Source organism: Miniopterus schreibersii (assembly GCF_964146895.1).
Source record: "Miniopterus schreibersii genome assembly, chromosome: 16".
NCBI lineage: Eukaryota > Metazoa > Chordata > Mammalia > Chiroptera > Miniopteridae > Miniopterus > Miniopterus schreibersii.
Window position 1 is genome coordinate 45684070 of NC_138116.1, and position 13476 is coordinate 45697545.

The following is a 13476-nucleotide window of genomic DNA, read 5'->3' on the forward strand; positions in this document are numbered from 1 at the left end:
CATAAAACTCAACACCAAACAAACAACCCAATTAAAAATGGGCAGAGGACCTGAACAGACAACTCTCCCAAGAAGGCATATGAACAGCCAATAGATACATGAAAAGATGTTCAACCTCACTAGCAGTTAGGGAAATGCAAGTCAAAACTACAATGAGAGACCACCTCACACCTGTTAGAATGACTATTATCAACAAGACAAGTAATAACAAGTGTTGGAGATGTTGTGGAGAGAAGGGAACCCTCACTCATTGCTGGTGGAAATGTAGACTAGTACAGCCATTGTGGAAAGCAGTCTGGCGATTTCTCAAAAAATTAAGAATAGAGCTACAGCCCTAGCTGGTTTGGCTCAGTGGTTAGAGCATCAGCCCATGTACTGAAGGGTCCTGGGTTCCTTTTTTTCTTTTTTTAAAAATATATCTTTATTGATTTGAGAGAGAGGAAGGAAGAGGGAGAGAGAGAGATAGAAACATCAGTGATGAAAGTCATCAGTTGGCTGCCTCCTGCACGCCCCTGACTGGGGATCGAGCCCGCAACCCGGCATGTATGTGTCCTGACCGGGAATCGAACCATGATCTCCTGGATTGTAGGCCGACGCTCAACCGCTGAGCCACTCCTGGGTTGGCAAGGGTCCCGGGTTCTATTCCAGCCAAGGGCGTGTACCTCAGTTGCAGGCCTCATCCTGGCCTGGTCAGGGCATGTGTGGGAGTCGACCAATCAGTGTCTCTCACAACAATGTGTTTCTCTCTCTCTTTCTCTCTCTCCCTTCCACTCTCTCTGAAAAGCAGTGGAAAAATATACTCAGGTCAGAGAAGATGCTTGATATGATTTTAATCTTCTTAAATTTATCAAGACTTATTTTATGCCCTAACAGGTGGTCTGTCCTAGAGAATGTTCCATGTGCACTTGAAAAGAATGTATATGCTGCTTCTTTGGAGTGAAAAATGCTCTGAAGATATCAATTAAATCCATCTGATCTAGTGTGTCATTTACGGCCACCATTTCCTTGTTGATTTTCTGTCTGGAAGATCTAGCCTTTCATGCCAATGGGGTGTTTAAATCCCCTACTATGTATTACTGTTGATCTCTCCTTTTATGTCCATCAAGGTTTGCTTTACATATTTGGGTGCTCCTATGTTGAGTGCATATATGTTTACAAGGGTTATATCTTCTGTTGGATTGCTCCCTTTATTATCATATAGTGTCCTTTGTTTTAAAGTCTGTTTTGTCAGATGTAAGTATTGTGCCCCAGCTCTTTATTCCTTTCCATTTGCATGGAGTATCTTTTTCCATCCCTTTTGGTCTGTGTGTGTCTTTCATTCTGAGATGGTCTCTTGTAAACAGCATATATATGGGTCTTGTTTTCTTATCCATTCATCTACCCTGCATCTTTTGATTGGAGCATTTAAGCCATTTATATTTAAAGTGATTATTGATTGGTACATACTTATTGCCATTTTATTTTTTTTAACTATGTTCCTCTGTTTTTGTTGTTGTTTTTCTTTGAAAAGAAGGCCTGTTAACGTTTCTTGTAATACTGGTTTGGTGGTAACAAACTCCTTTAGCTCTTTATTTCTCCTTCAATTTTAAATGATAACCTTGCTGGGTAGTTTTGGTTGTAGGTCCTTGCTTTTCATCACTTGAATATATCATGCCAATCTTTTCTGGCCTGAAATGTTTTTTGTTAGCAAGTCAGCTGACAGTTTTATCTGAGCTATCTTGTAGAGAACTGGCTTTCTCTTGCTACTTTTACAATTCTCTCTTTGTCTTTAATCATTGCAATTTTAATTATGATGTGTCTTGTTGTGGGCCTCTTTGAGTTCATCTTGTTTGGGACTCTCTGTGCTTATTGGACTTGTGTATCTTGTTCCTTCTCCAGGTCAGGGAAGTTTTAGTCATTATTTCTTCAAATAGGTTCTCGAGCCCTTGGTCTCTCTCCTCCTTCTGGTACCCCTATGATGTGGACATAGTTATGCTTCATGTTGTTCCAAGGTTCCTTAAACTGTCCTCATTCTTTTTCATTCTTTTTTCTTTTTGCTGCTCTGCTTTTTTCTACCTTGTATCCAAATTGCTGATTTGACCCTCTGCTTTATCCTACCTACTGTTTATTCCTTCTAGTGTATTCTTCATTCCAGGTATTTTATTCTTCATGTCTGACTTTTTTTTTTAATGGTTTCTGTGTCCTTTTTCATGCTGTTGTTGTTCTCACTAAGTTCCTTGAGCATTCTTATAACCATTTTTCTGAACTCTATATCTGATAAGTTGCTTGCCTCTGTTTCATTTAGCTCTTTTTCTGGAGATTTCTCCTTTCATTTGCAGCCTGCTTCTTTGTCTCCCCATTTTGGCTGCTTCCTTGTGTTTCTTTCTATGTATTAGGTAGATCTGCTATGACACCCAGTCTTGGTAGGGTGGTCTTATATAGTAGGTATCCTGTGGGATACAGTGGCACAGTCTCCTTGATCACCTGATCTGGGTGCTCCAGAAGTGTCTCTTGTGTGGGTTATGTGGAACCTTCTGTTGTAATTGAGACTTGATTGCTATTGGCTCATTTGTGTGTGGGATCGACCCTCAGGCTGGCCTACTGTGAGGCTCAACCCCGACCACAGCATGTAAACTGCTGTATAGGTGCTGAACACATGACACAGAATTCGCCTCATCAGGGTCTGGTGCCTGCCCAGATCTCCCTTTGGATATGCTGCTTGTGAAGCTTATTGGATCCTGTTCTGATATTGTCTGAAGCTGGCCACTGGGTTTGTTGCTTCTGGACCTTGGGAGGGACTGTGGTGCAGGCCAATGTCAGACGCTGCCTGTGACTGTCCCTGGGCAACCTATTTGGAGCTACAAAACCATCCACGGTTCATGGCTTCCTCTGCTGGGCCTGGGTGTGCGGGGGAAGTGCACACCTGGGCCAGCTATTACCAGCACCAGGCTGGGGGCAAGTCAGCAAAAGTCCCAAGGCATCCTGAGATCCGTGTCAGCCTGTCTTTACCTGCTGGCTGCTTGTTAGGCTCGTTTACTGAAAGATCCTCTGGTGGTACTTGTGTTGCATGAGGTAGGATCTCAGTGAGTCTCCAGGTAGGGGCAAGTGGTATTCACCCAACTGATACAGGTTCAATCTTGGTGCCAGAGCTGGGTCTGAGGCCACTCATCAAAAGTCCCTGGATATACCAATTCTAGCTGCCTCCTGGTGAGTACTTGCATACCTTTGTGGTGGCGTAGGATCTCAGAGAGTCATTGGGGTGAGGCCAGCAGAGTTCATTGGGCCCAAGATTTGTCCGTGTGAAGGGAGCAGTACTCGGGCATGTGAGGGAAAAATGGCCCCTGTACTAGAACCACACAATTCAGTCTCTCCTAGGTTCTGCTGGGATGGACCTGAGCTCAACAGAGCCAGCCTCCAGGAGTCGGGAGGGTAGGGCTAGTGGGTCTCCTGTGAGGTGGAGGTGCAGGTCAGGCTTTGTGGAAGGTGAAGAGTGTGGCTCTTATCCAAGAACCACACAGCTCAGTCCATCCTGGGTTTTGCCCTGCCCTCAGCAGGGTGGAGCCACTGGGACTCAGGTGGGTGGGGCTGCTGGGAGCCCCAAGGGTGGGGCTAGTGGATCTCCCATGAGGAGGAGTGCCAGTCAGTTTCTTGGGAAACTGAGGAAATGGCACCCACCCTAAAGCCACACAACTTAATCACTGATAACCCCTGAATCTGCCTAGACCTCTACACCCCCGGCAAGGCAGCTGACTCCTCAGTAGGGCATAAGCTCCACATGATGGGGCAAGAGAGAGTCCACAGTGTGGTGCTATTACTTCCCCCCTGGCTGATGCCACACAGAGGAAAGTGCTCCACCCAAGGAAGATGGTGACTGTGATATGGGAGAGGGACTCAGCACAGGTCTCTCCCCAGGGCCACAGACCCCAGATCTCTTCATGTGACTTTAGTCCAATCCTCCCTCCCTCTGCCAGAGTTCAAGGTGACTGGCTACAAACAAAATTTTGTACATTGGCCCTTTTAGAGGGTGCCTGTGTCTCTAGCAGTCTTCTGTTTCTCCCTGATGGACAGAATCTCTGCTGCTTTTCACAGTCAGGTGTTATGTGGGTCCCTCTTCCTGGCTCTGGTGCTCTGGGCTGGGGAGCCCAGCTTGGGGTTGAGAGCCCACACTTCTCAGGGGGAATCCCCCAGCTGAGATATCCCTCCAGAACCTCAGCCACTGCCCATGGGAGCCTGGCCAGCCCTTTCTGTGTCTCCACCCTTCCTACCAGTCTTGATGTGGCTTCTTCTGCAAATCCTTGGTTATAAACTTCTCTTCAGGTAGTCTTTGGTTGGTTATTCAGGATGATTTTCTATAATTTACTTGTAATTCTAGTTTGGCCCTCGGAGGAGGTAAGTGTAGCTTTCACCTACTCTGCCACCATCTTGGATCCATGGCCAGCTTAACTTGAATAGTCTATAAAAACTCTACTCCTATACAGTTCTGTCCTCCCCCTTCTCCTATGTATGTGATACATTTAATTGCTTATCCAATAACATAGATTAAAAATCGTTTTTAGATGTATTTGTTTTTTAAATTCTGTAGAAAATAAAAGGTAGAGTTACAAACCAAAATTACAATAATACTCACTTTTATATATAAAGATTATATACATAATAAAAATATAAAGTATTGTATATAAAGTATATGTATATTTACCTAATTTATCTTTATTGTTGAAAGGATTACAGATGTTCCCTCTTTTTCCCCATTGATCCCCTCTACCCTATACCCACCCTCCCTCCAGGCCTTCACCACACTATTGTCTGTGCCCATGGGTTATACATATATGCATATAAGTTCTTTGATTAATCTCTCCCCGCCCACCCCCACCTTCCCTCTGAGATTTGTCATTCTGTCCATGCTTCTATGTCTCTGGATCTATTTTGTTCATTGGTTTATTTTGTTCATTAGATTTCACATATGAGTGGCTCCCTATGCTGGAGCTGGGTGCATTTGGAAAGGGCCAAGATGTGCACCAAGGTTTGCTTTCCCAAGCCCAGGGTCCAGAAGCAGATCAGGCAAAAACTCAAAGCACCCAAGGAACCACCTCTGCCTTCATGCTGATTGTTATTCTCTGTCTCTTAAGGAGCCTCAGGCTATAGACCATAGCAAGGTATAAACTCCATAGGGTGGGACAAGAGGTTTTCAGCTGGTGAGGCAAATGCTCCCCCAACCCCCAGGCAAAAGCTGCCTGGATTGTAAAGATCTGCCTGAGAAAGATGTCCTCTGCAGTATGGGGGAATGACTCAGCACAAGAGCCCAGAACGGTACCCTCCGAGCTCTATCCCCAGAGCCAGCCCCCGTAGATTCTCCTCATACAGCTCTAGTCTACTCTGCACTCCCTCCACCAGAGCACAAGGTGAGAGGCTGCACACAAAACTTTGTGCATTGGCCCTTTAGGAGGGTGCCTGCATTTCCAGCTGTCTCTCCCTGGCAGACAGAAACTCTGCTGCTTTTCACAGCCAGATGTTATGTGGGCACCTTTCTCAGTTCTGGTGCTCTGGGCTGGGGATCCCAGCCTGGGAACCCCCCACAGCTGATACATCCCTCTGGACCTTCAGCTGTTGCCTGTGGGAGCCCAGCCAGCCATCTTGCATCCACACTTCCTACCAGTCTCTATGTCAGGGGTGGGGAACCTTTTTTCTGCCAAGGGCCATTTTGATATTTATAACATCATTCACAGGCCATACAAAATTATCAGCTTAAAAATTAACTATTAAAAAAGCTTCTAGATTTATTGAATTTTGACTCCTGTGGTTGCCTTGGCAGGGCCAGACCAAATGATTTTGCACAGGCCATATACAGCCCGTGGGCCAGATGTTCTCCACCCCTGCTCTTTGCGGTCCCCACTTTATATCCTTGGTTATGAGGATTCTCTCCAGCTAGTCTTCAGATGATTATTCAGGATGTTTTTTCTATATTTTAGTTGTAATTCCAGTTTGGTCCTGGGAAAGTGTCAATCTGCCACCATCTTGGATTCTCTATTTATATTTTTTTTAAAATAATAATAGGTTTTAAAATTGTCCAGGTATTTACTTTACTGGAGATCTTTCGTTCTTCATATGGCTTTAAATGATACTCTCTTGCTTCCTTCATTTCAAATCTGAGGGCTCCTTTTAGTATTTCTTATAGGGCAGGTCCAGTGGTAACAGACTCCTTCAGCATTTGTTTAATCTATGGATCTTAATTCCTCTCTCATTTTTAAAAGATAGTTGTATCAAATATAGAATCTTGGTTGACATATTTTTTCTCTTAATACTTTGATACTCTGTCTTCTGACCTCCAAGGGTTGTAATAAGTCGGGGAGAATCTTTTTGAAGATCTTTTTTTTTTCCTGGTTTTCTTTTTCATTGATTTTTAGAGGGAGAAGAAGGGGAAGAAAGAGAGAGAAACATCAATGTGAGAGCGAAACATTGATCTGCTACTTCCTGCTCGCCCCCTACTGGAGATCGAGCTTGCAACCTGGGCATGTGCCCTGACTGGGAACTGAACCTTTGGGTGCATGAGATGATGCCCAACCAATTGAGCCACACCAGCCAGGGCTAAGAAGATCTTTTCTATGTAAGGAGTAGCTTCTGTCTTGCTGTTTTCAGAATTCTTTGTCTTTGTTTTATTGTAATGTGTCTTAGTGTGAGTCTCTGAGTTTATCTTACTTGTTATTGAACTTTTTGGCTGTGCAGATTCATGTCCTTCATTAAATTTTTTTCGGCAATTTCTTTTTAAAAAATTCTTGCTACCCCCTTTTCTCTCTTTTCCTTCTCAGATTCCCACAACATATATGTTGGTCCACTTGGTGGTGTCCTACATATCCCTTATGCTATGTTCAGATTTTTTTATTCTTATATTCTTTTTGTTCTCAGACTTGATAATTTCAGTTTTCCTGTTTAGAAATTCACTGATTCTCTCTTCTACTAGCTCAAGTCAGTTACTGTACTTTTGAGTTCCAGGATTTTAAAAATAATTTCTGTTTATTGATATTTTCATCTTGTTTATACATCAATTTCCTACCTTTGTCCATATTTTCCTTTAGTGCTTTGAGGGTTTTTAACACAGTCATCGTAAATTTTCTGTCTAGTAAGTAGCCATCTGGGCTTCTTCAGGTATATTTTCTGGGGATTTATATATATATATATTTTTTTTAATCCTCACCTGAGGATATTTTTTCCATTGTTTTTCAGAGAGAGTGGAAGGGAGAGGAGAGAGAGAGAGAAAGAGAAACACTGATGTGACAGAGATGCATTGATTGGTTGCCTCCTGCACGTGCTCCAACCAGGGCTGGGACTGAGACTGCAACTGAGGTACATGCCCTTGGCCGGAATTGAATCTGGGACCCTTCAGTCTGAAGGCCAACACTCTAACCAGCCAGGCTACTTATGTTTTTTAATATGAAAGAAAGGTGACTTCTTTAAATCTAGTGGAAGCCACTTCAGTCAATAGTGGTTAAAAAATGCCGCCTGTCTCCATGCTGTGCCTTGGCAATCAGAGCAGGAATCCAGCATCGGAACAGTACCCAGGTATTTGGAAGACAAGGTCTTATTGCCTACGTTGGCTCCCTCAAGCTGCACCAGAAATGTTGGTAGCCTTTCCCAGCTGCCTGCCCCAGGGCTGGGTGGGTTGGGGATGAACAGCCCCAATTCTGGCTGAAAATGACCAGCACTCTCCTGTAGATTCCAGAGTTCCTACATAGTCTCTTCAGAGAGTCTGTCAGTCCAGTTGTCCAGGTAGAGTCGGGTTCCTGGCACTTCCTATACTCTGCCATCTCCTTTGATTTCACGTATTCTTGACGTCTTGTGAAACTCACTTGGGAAGCTCTAAGGCCTCTTACACTTCTATGTGTACCTCTCCAGTGCGTCTGCCGTCCCCCCTAGACTGCTTTAGGAAGACAGGAACCACTTCTGTCTTGCTTTCTGCTCTGTCCTCAGTGTCTGGCACATAGGGGACGTATTGAAAATGTTTCATGAACAAATAAAGTGACTTAACCTGAGAAGGATAGCACCTCTCAGCAGGGCACTGTTTAATTAGTTATAATGTACAGCTCCTGTGGTAACCTCACCACAGCCTCTATCACATGTGATCCTTGTCCTGTGGAATTTGCTGTCTGGCTCCAATAGTAATTTTCCGTTCAGGAGAACATTTGCCCAGGTCAGGTGTGAGCACTATAGGCAGGATGCCCCGGGCCACATCTCTTCCGAAGATAGGTGCTGTAGCCTGTGCCACGCCGTGCCCAGGGGCTGCTCCAGTGCTCTGGTTAGCAGGGACACGTGGCTCGCATGGCCTGTCATTCTGAGGTGCATGTGGTTTCTGTCGTATCTGACCAGGTGCAGACACACAAGCCTTGCATGGTGACCTTCGACCTCGCAGACCCTGGGGCCATTGTTGCAGCCGCAGCAGAGATCCTGCAGTGCTTTGGCTACGTCGACGTGCTTATCAACAATGCTGGGATCAGCTATCGTGGCGCCATCCTGGACACCACCCCAGATGTGGACAAGAGAGTCATGGAGACCAACTACTTCGGTCCAGTAGCTCTAACAAAAGGTAACGTTTTAGATTAAAGAAAAAAGAACACTGATATGTTGGTTGGTTTTTCACTCCACTTGGTTTCTTGTTAGTTAAACGTTGCCTGTGCTCTTCCTCTACCTGCCCTGGAAAACATGCTGTCGTTTGCAGCTTGGGTGCTTGCTTTTGCTGGACTCTTATCTGCATTTTCTTTATCTGCTTTTAGCCCCTTAAATCAAGATGTTCTCAGTGACAGGTGCATTTGTACAGCATTGCCTCCATTTCCTCTTAGCGGAGATATATCCAGGCTCGGATTTCACTCCCTGGGAAGAGGAACTGAGCTGGCTGTTGGTTATCAGGCTCTGTCTGCCATGCTCGCCCCCCCCACCCCCCACCCCGCTGGCCGCTGGAAGACCGCTAGGTGCAGGAGGCCTAAAAGTCCCAACAAAACATGGTCCTCCCCACTGAGGGGCTTTCACCGTTCACCTCCCTTGTTCCAATGAAGTCTAATAAGTGACTTCATTGGCATTAGGTTCGGTGACCAGAAGGAAAGTCCCCTTCTAAAGTCTCTGACCTCTCTCCTTAGCGCTCCTGCCCTCCATGATCCAAAGGCGACAGGGACACATTGTCGCCATCAGCAGCATCCAGGGCAAGATCAGCATTCCTTTCCGATCAGCATGTGAGTACTTCCCTCTCCCTCCTCCAGGTGGTTTTCTTTTTGTTTTCTTTCCTGATTATAGAAATACTTAATTTTCTATCCAGAATTCAGACATTAGAGAAACACTCAATACAGAATGTGAAGGAGCGTCATCAGAGGGGTTCTCCGGAGCGGACTGTCTGGGCTCAAATCCCATCTGTGCTCCTCGCCCCTCTGACCTTGTGCGTGGTCCCCGCACCTGCCCTGTCATCTGCACGGCGGAGACGTGCCCCCCCGGGATGGCCACGAGGAAGGCGGGCTCGTCTGTGCACCGCTGCACGGCACGCCGAGTGTGCCTGTGAGCCCAAGCTTGGGCTCGTTGCAGTCGCCCAGCCCGGTGTCCCGCGGGCGCTGCCGCTTCTGTCCCTTTCGGCATGTGCCTCGGACTCATCGTGCATGGGGTCAGACATACGAAACGGAGCCTCGTGGTGATGCTGTTTTGTGGCGTATTTCACTTGACAGCGCATCTTTCTCCGTTTAGTGTATATGGATTTACCTAATCCTGTTAAGTGGATATATAGTAATTCATTGAATGGATATATGGCGTAATTTATTCAGCCATTTTCCTGCACACTTGATATTTTTCCCTTCAGTCTTTAACCATTAACAGTGATCCACTACCTAGAACACCCTTAAAATATTTATATCTCTAGACACTCACTGGGAGGGTTTCAGTAAGATGAATTCCCAGAAGTGGAAATAGGTAGGGCCAAATAATTAAAACTGCGAAATGGACTTCCAGTTCATATTCTCACCTCCATGTATGCGACTGGCTGTGCCAAAATTTTGAGATATCATTTCATTCATTCATCTGCCATCCTGTAGCACCAGCAAGCAAACAGAATCTAGTTTGCTTGAGTTAAAAGATTTCGAAGATAATTTCACAAACTGCTTTCTTTGCTCCACCCTCTGTAAGTAAATACTTATAACCGACTCGCCTGCTCTCACCACCTCCAAGTGCCAGACTGAGCCCCACCCAGCTGGCTGGCGAGAAGTGGGGAGAGCAGAGCTGCCTCAGCACCTGCAGGGCAGGAGCAGACGTCCGGCTGCTGCCGGGGGAGCCACCTGTCTGAACTGGAAACAGAACAGAAACTTACCCTGTCCTTCCGCACCCAGCTCTGCCTTTTGGTTCTAGTTGTATGTCCTCAGGCAAGTTGTTTAACTTGTTTGACCCCTCATTTGCTTCCGTATAAAATGAGACTTACAGTCATCTTACCTGCCTCACAAAGCTGTGTATAAGGGGCGAGGAAGTGGGGATGAAAAGTGCTTTGTAAGTTGTGAAGCACTATATCCATATTTGTCTCTGTGGTTGTTACTTTCTTTTAACTCCCAATAGCCTAAGACAGCCATCTAAGGCTGCTGAAATGGTTCAGGAATAAATATATATGTAAAGTCACAAATGATAAAGCCAGTGAGGTAAACTATTAATAATAGCTACGTCAGAATAAAGGATATGCCATGTTCTTGGCACCAAATTATTTCCAAACTTTGATTTTATCTGAGTTTTGTTCTCCACTTGGCCTGTGACTAAAGCAGGTCCCACATGGTTGGTCTGGGCACTTTATGATGACCAGACTGATGTGGTGTCCTCCTGGGCAGGTCAGTGAACCCTGACGAGCAGCGTCTCCTCATCTAGGAAATGGGAGAACAGCTTTGTCTCCCTCACAGCTGGCGTGAGGACCGGGTGAGATGATGCAGGCGGTGTGCTGAGCACTGTGCCTTGTGGGCAGCAGGGGCTGAGACTGCAACACCCATGAGGATGACTGGTCAGCACAGCCTGGCTGAAGACCTATAGCCCGAGAGCTCTGGGAGGCTCATTGTCAGGGTGCAGCCTTCTATTCTGGGGACCCCCAGGATGATTCACTCTGCTCAGTCCTTGGGCCTGGGCAGCTCTCCCAGAATCAGGGCTGACAGGAGTGGTTCTGTCCACCCCTCACCCCCCCAGACTGCTCACCCAGCCCAGCAGCTTGGCCTAAACCAAGAAGCTGCCCAGAAGGCCCTGCAGCCAGTTCAGGCACCTGTTTCTCATGGCACTTGCTGGGGCACGTCCTGGGTTCCCCTTCCTGCTTCATTGGCTGATGGTCCCCCTTCCTAAGGCTAAAACAGAAGTCTAAGTGGGAGGAAACTGATTTTCAGCGGAGGTGCTGTGTGTTTCCCAAGAGCGTCATGGTAGGGTCGCTGTGCCTTCCGGGTACCTTGCCTGCTGGGTGGAGTCATCCCTGAAGAGCAGAGGCGGCTTCGTTTCTTGGAGGTGGAGCCAGCTCCATAGCTCTTCCTGATGAAAAGCCACTGCATGGAAGTTTGTCAAATAAAATACTTAAGAGAGCCAGCCTCAGATTTCATGCACACACCCATGCATGCAGAGATGCTCACTAGTGGCACAGCTTCAGTCACAAAGCCCGAAACTGCCTCTGAAGGCCCACTGATGGTCCAGTCCCGCATCGGGTGACTCACTGAGGGCTGCGTGGCTGGCACGGAGGCTTTCCAGTCTGTTGTCACCAGGTGAAGAAAGGTACTTGCAGGAATAATATGAACAGTATGAGCTCATTTCTGTAAAAAAAAAATACTTATATGTAAAGTCACAAATGTGCATGTAGGATATATACAAATAGGTCCTGAGAGACCATTAGTGTCGGTTCCCTCTGGAGAGTGGAACTGGGAGGCAGAAGGTCGTGTACTTTTTACTCTATAGCTTCCATACTAGTTGAATATTTTACCCGTTAGGTATTAAGATGCTGATGTTGTTGTTTTGTTTGTTTTGTAGTTTTTTTCTTTTAAAGTGGAATAATTTCTGATTTAAAGAAAAGTTGCAGGGACAAGTGTAAAGAGCTCCCATTGTCCCTGCATGCAGATTCCCCAGCTGCTCACATTTTACAACATTTGCTTTATCGTGTTCTATTGGTGTGTCTGCATATGCACATGTACATGTATATGAAATTTACAATTTTTCTTTCCTGAACCATTTGAAGAAAGTTGGAGACATGTTGCTCCTTTCTTCCGAAATACCTCAGGATACAAACTCTAAAAACAAGGTTACAATGTACTTCTCTAAATAGAGATGAACATTGCTCTAATACTGTAATTTTATCATCTTTAATTATAAAACTAGTTTTCTAGTTAAAAGAGAGAGGATGAGTGGAATGAGTATGTGGTCTTACCCCAGCCACGTCCCACCCCAGCTCACTTGCTGCCTCTGGATGTGGTCTTACCAGCCACGTCCCACCCCAGCTCACTCACCAACCTTTGCAGACGCAGCCTCCAAACACGCAACCCAGGCATTCTTTGACTGTCTGCGTGCTGAGATGGAACAGTATGAGATCGAGGTGACCGTAATCAGCCCTGGCTACATCCATACCAGCCTCTCCCTAAATGCCATGACTGCTGACGGCTCCAGATATGGAGGTGAGGCCTGGTTTATCTTCTCTTTTATAAAAAGCTATTGGTTGGCCACAGTGAGATACTCTGCTCTTATCTGATGATTGTTTGCTCATTCATTTGAATATAATTTTTAAAATGAAAATACTGCCCTGGCTGGTTGCTCAGTGGTTAGATCATCGGCCCTCAGACTAAAGTGTCCTGGGTTCAATTTCGGCCAGGGGCCATACTTCGATTGCAGGCTCTATTCCCGGCCCTGGTCGGGGTGCGTGCGGGAGGCTACCAATGTGTCTCTCTCACATTGGTGTTTCCCACATCTCTCTCTCTCTTTCTTACTCCCTTCCACCCTTTCTGAAGGGCAATGGAAAAAATATCCTCATGTGAGGATTTAAAAGAAAAAAAAAGAAAGAAAACACTTATATATGGGTGTTTGTTGTATATGCTACCGAATAATCTTCACTTACCATGAACCACCCCATTGCGGCTATCGGAACAGGCCTTTGAGGGCTGGAAAGGAAGTCTCCAGGCTGAAATGCCACCAGACTCCCAGTGAACCCATTCTCAGTGAATTAAAGAGAAGCTAAAGGGGATAAACCTCGAGCAAACTATGGGTTGCTTGACCCCGGAGGTTATTACTCACTGTGCTTGAGAAGCAACCGATTTCAGTGCATTCAGAGCAACGAGCCCAGTCTCCAGGGTGAGGCTGGGGGCGCCACCCTCAGAGTTGCCCTATGGCTTCAGCCAGAGAGCTGAGCTGAGCTGCAGTCACTGCTAGTGGGCCCAGCTGCCTGGCCCCAGGATGCAGGTTCAGGCCAAGCAGAGACCGGTTGGTTTTTGCCTCAGGTAGGTTGACCCATGGAGGCTATTGCTGTGGAAACCAACTTTGCTT

At 46.1% G+C, this 13476-nt stretch overlaps 1 protein-coding gene across 4 annotated transcripts in view; it reads left to right on the forward strand.

The window, feature by feature from the left end:
- DHRS7B (dehydrogenase/reductase 7B) overlaps positions 1-13476 on the forward strand; it is a 73203-nt gene that overhangs the window by 50312 nt on the left and 9415 nt on the right. For all 4 annotated transcript variants that reach the window (XM_081116160.1, XM_081116159.1, XM_081116158.1 and 1 more), the window contains 3 exons: positions 8338-8554; positions 9102-9194; positions 12462-12614. In XM_081116160.1, coding sequence (XP_080972286.1) covers positions 8338-8554; positions 9102-9194; positions 12462-12614 — 463 coding nt within the window. The remainder of the gene's footprint in view (positions 1-8337; positions 8555-9101; positions 9195-12461; positions 12615-13476) is intronic.